This window comes from Canis aureus, chromosome 12 (assembly GCF_053574225.1).
Source record: "Canis aureus isolate CA01 chromosome 12, VMU_Caureus_v.1.0, whole genome shotgun sequence".
Classification (NCBI taxonomy): domain Eukaryota; kingdom Metazoa; phylum Chordata; class Mammalia; order Carnivora; family Canidae; genus Canis; species Canis aureus.
The window spans coordinates 45,892,717-45,905,487 of NC_135622.1; the positions used below are offsets into that span (position 1 = coordinate 45,892,717).

Sequence of the window (12,771 nt, forward strand, 5' to 3'; positions counted from 1 at the left end):
GCAAGAAATTATATCTATTGATTGAAAAAACATATTATTATTACTATTTCTTTAAAATATCCATTCTTTAAAATAGCTATTGTGCAATGCTTTAAAAGACAAACTCTTCAGTCTAAAGGTTCCGAAGGCTAACCACAACTTAATTTTGAATTGGAAATTGATAGAGTGACTGAAGTCATCAATTGTAATCCCAATTTATTTGGTTATAAGGATCATATATCAAAGACTGATTTTATTTTATTTTTTTTTATCTTTTAAAGACTTAAATTTATTTATTTGAAGAGAGAGCATGAGCTAGAGGTGGGGAGGGACAGAAGGAGAGGGAGAAACAGACTCCCTGCTGAGCAGGGAGCCCAACATGGGGCTCAATCCCAGGGCTATGTGATCATGACCTGAGCTGAAGACAGACACTCAACCGACTGAGCCACCCAGGTGCCCCTCAAAGACTGATTTTAATACCTGGGATTGATTCGTTACACTATTTAATACACACTTGAGTATGTCCTTTAAAAAAAGGCCTTGAAAAAGCTTTCAAGAGAAGGTAGGATGAAATTTTATTTTATTATTTTTTAAGATTTTATTTATTTATTCATGAGAGAGAGACACACACACAGAGAGAGAGAGAGAGAGAGAGAGAGGCAGAGAGAGAAGCAGGTGGCATGCTGGGCCATCCAGAGATCCCGGAAGGATGAAATTTTGAAGTCTAAGCTTAGATCGGCATGAGTCTTAAAGTATGTTCTAGGGACACCTGGGTGGCTCAGCAGTTGAGCGTCTGCCTTTGGCTCAGAGTGTGATCCCGTGGTCCCAGGATCGAGTCCCACATTAGGCCCCCTGCATGGAGCCTGCTCCTCCCTCTGCCTATGTCTCTGCCTATGTCTCTGCCTCTCTCTGTGTCTCTCATGAATAAATAAAATATATTTTTTTAAAGTAAATAAATAAAGTATGTTCTATGTGGAGCCTTTTCCCCAGCTGATTCTGGTTGAACTTTAAAAGTCTAGCTTACTAAATAATTACCATTTAAAATACAATTGCTAACATCAGCATATTAAAAGGAAAGCTAACTTTAAAAATTAATGACCATTTTATAAAAGTTTGTAAGTTAAAAAAGAGAATGAATGGGAAATATTCAGCCTAAAATTTAGTACAGGCAGGTGTATAATAAATTACTTTAGATTTGAAAACAAAACAGAACTGAGCAGGACTGGCTCTTCAGGTATGAGAAAAGGAATTCCAGGAAGGACATTTGTTCTGTTAGAGAAAGGTCTTCCTGTTCATCGACCTGTTCCATCTGTCTGCTTTTCAAGTGGATGAAGTCACCTGCCTTCCAGAGGCACTGATTTTAAAGGTCAATGTAATAGATATTTCACAAGGAGCCATCTTACTCTTGTCTAATTTGGTGAAATTAATTTTGGTGAGTCACTTCTTAGAATGATTCTTCTACAGTAAGTGAAAGAGGTAGTAGAGCATTCTGTATGCAGATAGTCCCTGATTTATTATGGTTGGATTTACAATGGTTGGACTTAAACATCTGCAACTTTACAATGGTGCAAAAGCAATATGCACTCAGGAGAAATTGCATTTTTAATTTTTAATAGGTTATTTTCTCAGGCTAGTGATATGAAGGTACAACACTCTCTCGTGATGCTGGACAGCAACCCACAGCTCAGTCAGCCATGTGATCATGAGGGTGAACAGTCAATACACTGAATACCTTTCTGTACCCACATAAACCATTCTGTTTTTCACTTTCAGTAAATTATGTGAGATACACAACACTTTATTGTAGCATGGGCTCTGTGTTAGATGATTGTGACCAACTGTGGGCTAATATAAGTGTTCTGAGCACATGTGAGGTAGTCTAGGCTAAGCTAGGGTGTTTAGCAGATTAGTGTATTAAATGCATTTTTGACTGTTACTTTCAGCTTATGATGGATTTATTGGGACAAAACCCTATCATATGGGAGATCTATACTCATTTTGGGATGGGAAAACTGGAAGGGTTTGTCTCTCCTGATTTGCCTGGAGTCACTGATTGGAGTCAACCAATCAGCTGATTTTTAGTGGGAAGTAATTTCTGAGAAAAGTAAAGGATTTAACAGAGCATACATCATATATAAATACAAAGCTTGAGAGTATGATAAAATTATTACTTTTGAGTAACTTACATGTGCATTAACTTTTTAAAAACATCATCCTTAAGAAGTGGAAATATTAAAGGTTATTGTTAGTGTGTTATTCAAATTCCGCAAATATGTGGGGGCTCACATTTCATGAAAAGAAGAGAATATTCATCAGAATAGAATTATGGATTTATCTTGAACTCTTGGACACTTTGCAACTTTTCATTAGCTCAACAATCCAGGGTAGAAGAGCAACTCAGTGCCTGGTTTGTCCATCAGCTCTTTTACCTAATACAAAATAGTATTGCTTTTGAATCTTTTTCTTCAATTAGCAGGTAAGAGCCTACTATGTGGAAGGCTCTTGGTGGGGGGGGGGGGGTCGGTAGAGCCATGAGCCTCTTCTTTGAAAAGCTTAAAATTAAAAAAAATAAAAATAAAAAAAAAATAAAAATAAAAAGCTTGTCTTTTGGTGGAGGAGAGAAACAGATGTACATATAACCAAGTGCCAGTGGAGACCCAATCACTGCAGCAAGACAGTACAGAGGAGGTGGCTAACTTAAGTGTGCGGAGCAGGGAGGGCTTCTTGGAAAGGACACCTAAACTGAAGCTTTGAAGGACAAGTAGGGAGGAGAAAGGAGGAGCATTAAAGGCTGAGGAAAAGAAATGAATATGGCAATGTGAGAACAAAGGTATTAAATTCAGGGATGAAGGGCACAGGACAGTGACAGGATTGTTGTTTAGAGAATGTAGAGGGTAATGAAGCTTAAAAGGCAGGTTGATTTCAAATCAACTAGAGACAAAAAACAGTCCCCTAAAAGACTCTGGAGGTTGAGTTCAGAGTCTTCTCTGATAGATTGTGTGAGAGATAAAGGGAAAAGGCATGGAAGTGGTTACTGTAATCATCCAAAGAAAGATAATTAAGTCCTGAATTCAGTCTGTGATTAATGGAGCTAGAAAAGAAGATAGCTAGAAGACATTATAAAGGTAACCATTGGCAATTTGGTGAGATGAGTGGGAGGAGGTTGTTGAAAATGACCGCTAACAGGGTGGTGATGCAATTAATCCAGATAAGGGACACAAGGATGTGTTTATGGGCAAGTAAGTGATTTGGTGTGGGATTAAGTTTGAGGGGCTGGGCTGGTGGGATCCATGCATATGGTAATGTTCACCAGCTGGAAATTCAGGCCTAGATCTTGTGAGCAATTGAGGCTAGAAGAGTGGACTTAAGATGTCTATCAATGTAAGTGGTACGGAGATCAAAGAAAAAGATGGAATTGTTCAGGGAGAGTACAAGGACTTGCTTGAGAACTACCATCCTTACACGAATTTAAAATATGAGAAAAAATATCAGCACTTTAACAAACTCAAAATTAATGCCCAGTTTTCAAAATGGAAACCCTTACAGGCTTCTAAGAACACCTGTTAATGCATCAGGATTCCCACAGTTTTTATGTGGCTGTCTAGGTGTCTGTTGTCTAGGTGCTGTTGTCTCTAACAGTTGTATGTGTGGTGGAAGCAATGGCAGGTCTCATCACAAAACCCAAGGGTTGACTTTTGTGTCCAGAACTTCCCAGCCACCTGAATTGATCTTCAAAATACTATGAACCAATTAGAATCTGAAGCTCAAAGTATACATTGTATGTGAAAGTGCTGTACAAACTAAGAAATTATTAGCATAAGAATTATCAGCCTAGCATATTGCCTAGCAGAGTAGAAACGAAAGCTATTTCTTAACAGATGCAGAATCTCCATTATTAGGAAGGAAGCAGCTGCAGGCAACTGCCTCTGTACTTCCCACACTGGCTATCACAGTTGTCTGTACAGCAACAGATCATCAGAAATGGAATATATAAACTTTAGTGTCAGGTTTTGTTTTATTCTGCAAAATATAAACCTTATATTTTATATAATGCCCACCTTAATGCCCATTATATTTTATATAATGCCCACCTTAGTCTGGGCATTGGAGTGGGAAGAAAACCTGATGGAATATACATTATTCTTTTGAGGGGTGCCTGGCTGGCTCAGTAGATACAGCCTGTGACTCTTGATTTTGAGGTCATGAGTTCAAGTCCCATGTTGGGTACAGAGATTACTTAAAAAAAAAAACTCACTTTACAAAAGAAAAAAAAGAAATTATTACTGTAATTTGTTACTGTATTTGTTCTTCTGTTCTCAAGCCAATGTCTCAGGTCTGCTAGATACCTGTGGGCATTGGTTGGTTCTGCTGGTTGCATAAACTACCAAAGTTCTGAGACAAGCACAAATGATTAGACCAGAGCTAAACTCCAGCACAGGAAAAAGACTCTTTGCAGAAGGCTCCAGAGCAAGAAAAAAGTGAATGCTTGCCTCTGTGATCTGATCCAAGAAACCAAGTTTCCTAGGAGCAACCGTAGAGCTCTGCCTCACAAAAGTGATCCTTAGTCACTCATTGCAAAGGGAAGGACATTGAAGTTTCATGGAACCCCTTGTTTCCTGTTCAGGTTATGCAGAATAGGATGCTTCTCCCCACACCATGGCGGAACATCTTCCTGACCTGATGCCAAAGCTCATCCCCAGTTGGGTCCCCGAAGGGCAGGCTTTGGATGGCCTCCAGAGAAGGGCCAGTTCCTCTCTTCTCAGCACTTGGGCTCCCACCCCACCCTATCCAGTTTTAAAGGCCTGTTTTTAAGAAGTTATTTCCTAGAAGAAAGCCTTGTGCCTAAGGTCATACAGGCTCTGAAGCAGCCTCCATCATGTAGTCCAGGATGGGGAATCCAGAATTTGGAAACGGACCTGGCTTCAGGTCCCAGTGCCCCTGATGAACTGTTTGTGTTATAATCTTTCAGTTTGTTTTCTCTTGACAACTCTCTCAAAGGACTGCAGGGATTGAATGAGACAATGAACCTAAAAGCACCTTAGAAATTGTTATAGCTCAAATGTGGTTTCCCTGAATGCTCCCTGAGTGCTATGACAGATTACCGTGGCCCATCTGGCAGAGTAAGATAGAAAAGCCTGTGCTTCTGGCTGGATAGGGCTAGTTATGGAAGAGACTTTTGCTACTGGCTGGCACAATTTCCAAGTGGGTCCTGAAGCCTGGTTCATGTTTCTCCTGGAGCCAAAGGCTAATTTGAATTACATTCCAGTTCACCAGCTGACATGATTCTAGTAAGAGGTTTCAGAACTCAGAAACTGGTTAATAATTAAAAAGAAAAAAAAAACAAAAACAAAAACAGCTCTCTGAAGTCCCTCTTCCTGTCTCCACACCTTGGCGTTCCTCAGAATTCTCACCCTGCCCTCTGAGTTCCCTCAGAATTCTCACCCTGCCCTCTGAGTTCCCTCAGAATTCTCACCCTGCCCTCCGAGTTCCCTCCTCTTCATCCTACAAACCACACCTCAAATTCCATTTCTTCTCAAGGAAACCTTCCTTGACTCTCCAGACAAGGTTTCACTCATAAAGCACCTTCTAGCTCTCCTACATACCACTCAGTCCCATTGTGATTAGAACTACGGAAGCCCTCCCCATTGTGAATATAAGTCCCAGGAGGGCAGGGTTCATGTCTCTGGATTCTTCTACATCTTAGCGCCTTGGATACAGACAGTAAAACATGTTGAATGAGGCCACAGCTTTGGGTTTCTTTAATCTTGTTAAGAGCTTTGTGGCAATGAAAATAAAATATATAAAGAAAACTAATTTAGTCCTGGCAGAAAAGGTTCTGGATGGAGGAATGCTTCTTTTGGCAGTTTCCTCCAATAAAAAGAATTTATGGGCTTAATTAAATCATCAAGATCTTTTTCAGAGGTACAGGAATGGCCAAGGATCAAGCTTGCTCTGAATTACTCACTTTTTTCAAGTGGAGCTGCTGTCCTGGGAAGAGTAGTACATGTCAAGGAGGAAATCAGCACTGCTACTTTCGCAAATAGACAACTGTCTTTTCTTTTTCTTTGATTCTCAGGGCCCAGGAGAGTTTATAGGTGTGAAACTATCTTGGAAAAACCATAAAGAAGATGAAGTTCTTCTATATCAACCTCACGTTTCCCTCAATTGTTTCTATTTGTTTTTCTAATGGCCTTCCCATCCTTGCCTTAAATAAATTTAAATCAATGTTCAGACTCATCTCATAGAAGTATCATTTTTACCTTATCCCAACATTGAGAAAAAAAGGTTTTCTTCTCCCGTATGTAAGCAGGACTTGAGAGAGCAGCCACCAAATCTGTGTGTATTTACACATAGGAATGTGTGTGGAATGCCTTTTACAATCACATTTGCTTATTATCCTCCTTACCGTGGCCTACTTAGCCAAGTGTTGGTGGATTTAGGCTGTTTTAAAAACATACAAACAAGAAACAGAGCCTGTGTTTTACAAAATGCAAGGACAAGATGAAGAAGCCTCAAGTAAGAGTCAACGTCTCTGAAATCTGCATACTAATAATAAATGTTAGTATAGAAAAACCAGTGATGGGGGGAAGGAGGGAGGGAGGGAGGGAGAGGGGGAGAGGGGGAGGGAGAGAGAGAGAGAGAGAGAGAGAGAGAGAGAGAGAGATGGTTATCTTATAGCTAGCTATGAAGGGCTGCCCCGACTCTACCTCCTGGGTCCAGAAACAGCAGGCCCAGCATATTGAATCATCAGGCAAATGGCCAAAACTACGATTTCCTCATGGCCCACTCTCACAACTTAACTTTGACCCTTTCCAATTTTCACCAGTTCCTATCAGGGTGCCTTCGAGGATCTTTGACTCCAGGGATACTTTCTTTTACGATCTTTTAATGACTCATTAGTCACTGGGGCTTTGGCAATTTCTGCAGGAAGCAAGTTTCATTTCTTCCCTGAAAATGAAGAGGCAACCCAGGAGGTTGTTAAACAAATTCTATTCAGTAGCTGGAAAAGTGAATTTCCTGTGGAATGACAGGAATTACATAGAAGCAAGCAATTTTATTTTCCTCAAATGTAGCAATAATTTTAATCTGTACATACATAAAACAAACAGTGCAATTATAAAACCTTGAAGGTGACATGCATATCTTAAGGTGCAGCTGGGATGGGGAGGTTGTTATTAGCATCTCCAATTTTCCTTACCGCTTTTTAAAACTAGTTCCTTATGCAAAAGCATTGAGTCAGGAAACTTCATCTGGAATGCTGAAGTTAAAGGTGAACTTCCTGAAGTCTGCACATCTAAGTATCACAAACAAAACAGAAATGACCTCCTAGAGCAGTTTGGTAAGGACTAGAGTAATATGGCTGGGCGTTCAAGCTGGGAATGAATGAAATCAGGGATGCATTTTTCTGAAAAACTAAAAGAGATAATGTTTGTAACTGAGTGTCCTATTTCTGTTTCATAGTTGCTACCCATGTGAGCCCTTCCAGCAATCTTTTTATTCGGTAGTTTCTGAGTAGATGCTGTTCAATGGAGTTATTGGTAACTAGGGGTGGTGAGATGCACAAAGGAGGACCTGGGAGAATGGCTTCTTCCTTGGTGTCCAAGTCCACGCTCCTCTTCGCTGTTAGTTCTTATGGCCTTTGCTCTGCCGTGGAAGCAGAGGTAGCTGGTGCACGATGTCAGATGCTGTGTCATCATTCACAGGCCCGGGGGAGGGGGCAGGTAAAGGCGAGTGATGGGGGTCTACCTTTGCTTCTTCCACAAGACCCTTCTCAAGCTTTCCTGGCCTTGCAGTGGAACTTCTAGAACTAGAGGCAGTTCACTGGGTCCTTGACTCAGAGGCCAGGATGAGACAAGACGTGGCAGAGTGACAAGACACAAAGGGAAAATACGTATCAATTAGCCTCAGAGTAGGATAGAGAAATTTCTATTTGCACGGATGAAAATTCAAATCCCCAAAGTCAATCTAAAACAAATGAAAATTTTCTTTGAGTACTAATTTTTTTTCTGTACAAGTAGCCTGTGCACTTCTGGTGTTAACTCCTTGCACTGTCTCAAGGTAGGTGATCCCAGGGACACTCTAGGGCAGTATGCTCTAGCTCATCTCGAACAGCTTTTTCTGGCAGTGGCATTTTGATTTGAACCGCAAAGTAAATCCATACATGGCATCACAGTTAGTAAAATAATGAAATATCACTAGTCAAATGTAATTGCAATTCAATCAATGATATATTCACACACAAGTTTAGAAAAATCAAGAGTATGATAATAAAACCATAAAATTAAACAGAAGGAAATCAATTTCTACAAGAAATCAAATATATTTACAGTGAGATTTAAAGGGAAAAATAAGCTACTTGGATCATAAATTTAATTTTATTTTAAATAACTTTAGCTACCTTAGCTGTTAATACAATAAAAGCAGAAAGAACAGGCTGCCTTTTTTTTTCCAGATTTAATCAGAAAATTATATCTACAATAATTGACAGAACTTGCTTCTTGTCCTTTACCCATCTCATCAAAAATTATTGCATTTTCCCCCAAACTGTATTTTTTGGATTCCTCTGTGAATATACTCATTTCGTCCTCGTTCCTGGAGGCATCTTGGTTTAAATCCATCTTTAAAAAAAGGAGAAGGGGTACATATGGGAGGCAAAATATTCTCTTGAAGCCAACAGATATAGAGTTGCTAGAAGAAGCTGATTGTACACACAAGCTGCCTGGGGTTGGGAAGGGGAGGGCTGTTGATTTAGACACACGTGACAGCCTTTGGTGGACGGGCACAGGCAAAGCCCCACTGGGCCCTTCTTCCTTGTCAGGGTCAGGAGTGAGCCAGCAGAGGCGGAGCTTCATCTTCCCCTTGGAACTTGTCGTTTTGGTTCTCCTCCAAAAGCCTTCATCCAGATAAGAAGCCAATGACTGATTACAAAAATAAGAATAATTAAATTTGGCTCAAGAAATAGATTGTCCAACTGTTCTGCCTTGTTATTTTTTTCCAATATCCAAGGCCTTTACAAAGAAAGAAACAAAAACACCTCTCAATCTTCCAACAAAAGTGAATTCCTTTTTTTTTTTTTTTTTGCTCCAAATGCTACGACCTGAAGAATGGCTGCAGATTGAGATATCAAAAATCTCAGAAAAATATATAATATATTTGTATATCTCTGTATGTCTATTATTTAAATTTCACATTCCTTTAAAAGTGGTTATTCAGTCAGTAGCTGCTGAAGGAGGCTCTTCTGCTGGGCCTGGGGGGTGTGTGGTCCTGCTGTGGGTTTTTGAGTTCCCAGTGGACCAGGCTGGTTCAGGTAAGGGTCCCCGCCTACCAGATTCACTGTACACTGGACGTCAGCAAACACCTGAACCTGCTGCACCTGCTGGAACACAAATAAAAGATGTGTTTAGACAGAAGGGTCTGCCCCCCCGGCTTATGAGTGGGTACTACTTGAAGTGGAAACTCACTAGAGCATTCCTCTAGTCTGTAGTCACCACAGAGAAGAACTCTTCTGTCTTCTTGTCCTACAAAAAGAAAATCGCTGCACTCATTTTGCTCAGGGTTCTGGAAAGTTCACACTTTAAAAATAAAATCAAAATTGGAATGGTCAAGCCTCCTACAGGGTTGCCATCAATAATGAAAATGAGCGTCACTGCTAATATTGCCAAGATTGGGAAAAGCCCAGTTTCAGAGTCTGGGTGTCTGGTGGTGGGTTTAAAAATATATATATGTGTATATATTCTATATATTATTTGGAAACTGGTTACAAAAGCATTCTATGGATGACTTTAGTAGGATAAAAAAAAAAAACAAAAACAACAACTTTATTATGTTAGAAAATTAAGGGCTTTAACCCAGTATTAGCAAAACAAAAACCACCACAACTCAGTAACAGGACATTAGCATTACTAAGTCAATGTCCAGAAGATTTGCGTAATATCTAAATATACTATTACATAGCTCTTACATATTGCCTTTAGAATTACAGCAAAATATTAGTAGAACAATTTTATATTTAACTTTTTTCCTGATAGACAATTCATTTAAACACATGAGCTAAAAATAACAGTAAATTACTAGCTGAGAACAGTGTGAATTTTCCCTTTAGCTACTTCCAGTAATAATACACATATTCCTTAAAAATATCTAACGTTGTATAATTCTAGCATTTTCTACTGGGAAAACAAAGCCAGAAGTTAGTTTTTACAACCATCCTTATTAAAAAGTCATTTGTAGAACTGATTCAAGCCAGTATCACACTTGTGAATGTTCCAGACCAAGAATGGAGATGCCTCCCTAAGGCATCCAAGTGCATCTATTAGTGTTTCAATTGTTTGGCAAACTTGTGCTTAGTGTTTCACAGGTTCATGAAGTATTTTAGATTAGTGATGCATTTTTTGGTCATTCATCACTAATTTATGTCAATTACACTCAGCCTTCCTGAAAACTTTTCTATCCTAATTGAATAAAAGTTTTCATCGACCTTTGTTGACCTCATGTCAAAATCTCAACCTCCAGCTGCTGTATCAGTCCAGCCCCCAATGTCTTCCCCTCTTGATCCATCTATACCTCCACTCTATGCTCACTCAAAGACAGCCTCTGAGCTGAGTCTTCTTAGCCTGCTGGATTAACCTCTAGTTAGATGAGCATCATTTTTCTCCTTATCCTCTTCTTTGCCTGATTTCCCAAGTTTTGCTTCTGGATCCCACAAGATACCATTTGTTTTCTTCTTTCTTTGGGCTTTTTCTTGTGCATCTAATATGCACCAACTCTGAGTCTATCCACTAGCTAGCCCTGTGTCCTCCCCTCTCCTTTGTTTCTAACTTCTTCCTACTCTTTTCCTTCTGGAGCTCCACCCCTGACCTTTCTCTCTCTTCAGGTCAACCATCCCCCTACTAAGCCTTCTTCCTGCTTCTCTAGATTCTCTTCTTTTCTGGTTCTCTTGGTCTTGCCTCTTCCCTGCCTCTGCTCTCCAAATACAGGGAGTCCTAAGTCCTCCTCAAGCCATCCTCTCTTGGTTCTTTTCCTTCTCCTTTTCTGTACACCCGTCTCTGTATTTCTATTAAACTCACTCCCCAGCTTCCGTTTGGCAAATACAAAAGCACTGGAGCAGAGACGGCATGATGGACCAAGATTTTGCCGCTGCAACTTGGCATGAGCACAAGCGGTAGTGCTTTCAGGCAATGACTGATTAAAAAAAACTGCATGTAAAATTCCACGTTTATGTGTTTCAACATAGGAAGTACTGGGTCAGAGCACAAGGTATTTCTGTCCCCAAACACTTAAGGTGCCTCATGCTAGACCTCACAGGACTTCAGATACTGCCACACTTTCACAGACAGGCAAAAGCAAGATGCATACACATCCTACGATTTGCCAGGTGAAAAGAGCAGAGTCTTCAACCTTGCAAAATTTTCCGGCAGAGTTTTACATCAATTCAAATGCTCTCTCAGAGATCAAGAACTTTAAAACTTGGTTGTTTAGTTTTAATTAATTTGCCGAGCTGCCAGTTATATGTCTCCCTGCAGGAGTAAGACTTTGAAAACCTTCTAATGAAGACTTCATTTCCCCAATCACAAAATCCCCTCTTCACCCTCCTGGGAATCAGATTTGACTATGGAAACAGCTCCTAACTGGTCTTTCTCAGCCTGAGGCGGCTGCCCACTGCATGTCCTGTCCCTTTTCTCCCTCAAGATGAAGCCTTAGCTGGTGCTTATATCACTGCTCCCCCTGAGGGTGACTCAATCTTGTAGAACTCAATCCAAACCCCTGAGTTTAGCGTTCAAGGCTCCCAGAAATCTGTCCCAATCTATCTTACCAATTTTAATTCCTATAAAATCTTCTTATAAACCCTTTGCCTTCAGTGGATTTGGTTTCCCAGGATCATGCTAAGATATTACTGTTTCCTTGTCTCTGGAGCATCTACTTCTAGTCCCCTACACTTCTAAGCTTGTTCCCTCCTCCAGCCTCTGACACTTTTTCCTTTACCTTGCCTTGCTAACTATCCCCAAGGCCCAGTTCAGCACTTGTGTAAATGTTCTTCTGACCCTCACAGCATTTTCTTCTCTCTTTTAACACTGATGGTTCTTGTTACCTGTAACATAAATTTGGGTTTGCCTTCTTTTGGTTATGTGACAATTCACATGTGTATGTCTACACGTTTTATCTTTTAATGGGCCCTAAGTGGTATGGCAGAAAGAGCATGAACTTCGGTGTTACAAATACCTGGCTTGAACCTCAGCTCTGCCCCTTTCTAGCTTTGTAAATCATGTGTGTAGTTAAATCTCTTCAGGTTCTGTTTCTTCATCTGTGAACAAAAGGAATACTATTTCCTTCCGAGGGTCATCATGAGGCTTATGTGAAATAAAGCGGACAGTGCTTAGCACAGTGCCAGACAAATCATAAGCATTTCACAAATGAAACTTCCTTTCCTCACCTCTACCCACAGTTCACCTAAAGGGCAAACATGTCTTGTGTTTCTTTATATCTCCACCTTACCATAATGCCTGTACAGTATCTTAAAAATACATATTTATTAAGAGACTAAAGACTAAATCAGTTACTGAAGTGAACTAAAACATCCAAAATCTCTAACCTTTGGTTAATATAGGAAAGTGGCCATCTTTGCTATTTGTATTGCTTTGAAATGAACTTCGAAAATGAGGCAGACTACACAGCAGGCACTCTATGTCTGAATTTACTGAGATCTTTTGAGGTACTTTGACTACATGTGAGTTTTAGAATTGTGCTTATTTACAATATAACAATCAGTGGCCCACCGTTTGTGATCTTTTTATC

At 40.0% G+C, this 12,771-nt stretch overlaps 2 protein-coding genes and 1 long non-coding RNA gene across 11 annotated transcripts in view; 1 reads left to right on the top strand and 2 right to left on the bottom strand.

Moving 5' to 3' along the window:
• The window catches only part of CENPO (centromere protein O), a 33,554-nt gene extending 27,973 nt beyond the window's left edge, over positions 1-5,581 (bottom strand). Inside the window, exon 1 of one of the 2 annotated variants that reach the window (XM_077843917.1) lies at positions 5,495-5,581. The gene's annotated coding sequence lies outside the window, so the exon portion shown is untranslated. The remainder of the gene's footprint in view (positions 1-5,494) is intronic. The other variant, XM_077843910.1, reaches the window with a different exon arrangement.
• Positions 2,750-6,216, top strand: LOC144281127 (uncharacterized). The gene is made up of 2 exons (XR_013349574.1): positions 2,750-5,901; positions 6,056-6,216. It is a non-coding gene; the product is annotated as an uncharacterized LOC144281127 (long non-coding RNA).
• Positions 6,217-7,013: 797 nt separating this feature from the next.
• NCOA1 (nuclear receptor coactivator 1) overlaps positions 7,014-12,771 on the bottom strand; it is a 244,984-nt gene continuing 239,226 nt past the window's right edge. For 5 of the 8 annotated variants that reach the window (XM_077843901.1, XM_077843897.1, XM_077843899.1 and 2 more), the window contains one exon: positions 7,014-9,355. In XM_077843901.1, the coding sequence (XP_077700027.1) occupies positions 9,185-9,355 (171 nt within the window). In that variant the 3' untranslated portion in view covers positions 7,014-9,184. Of the gene's footprint in view, positions 9,356-9,440; positions 9,498-12,771 lie in introns of all 8 variants that reach the window. The other 3 variants (XM_077843905.1, XM_077843904.1, XM_077843903.1) reach the window with 3 other exon arrangements.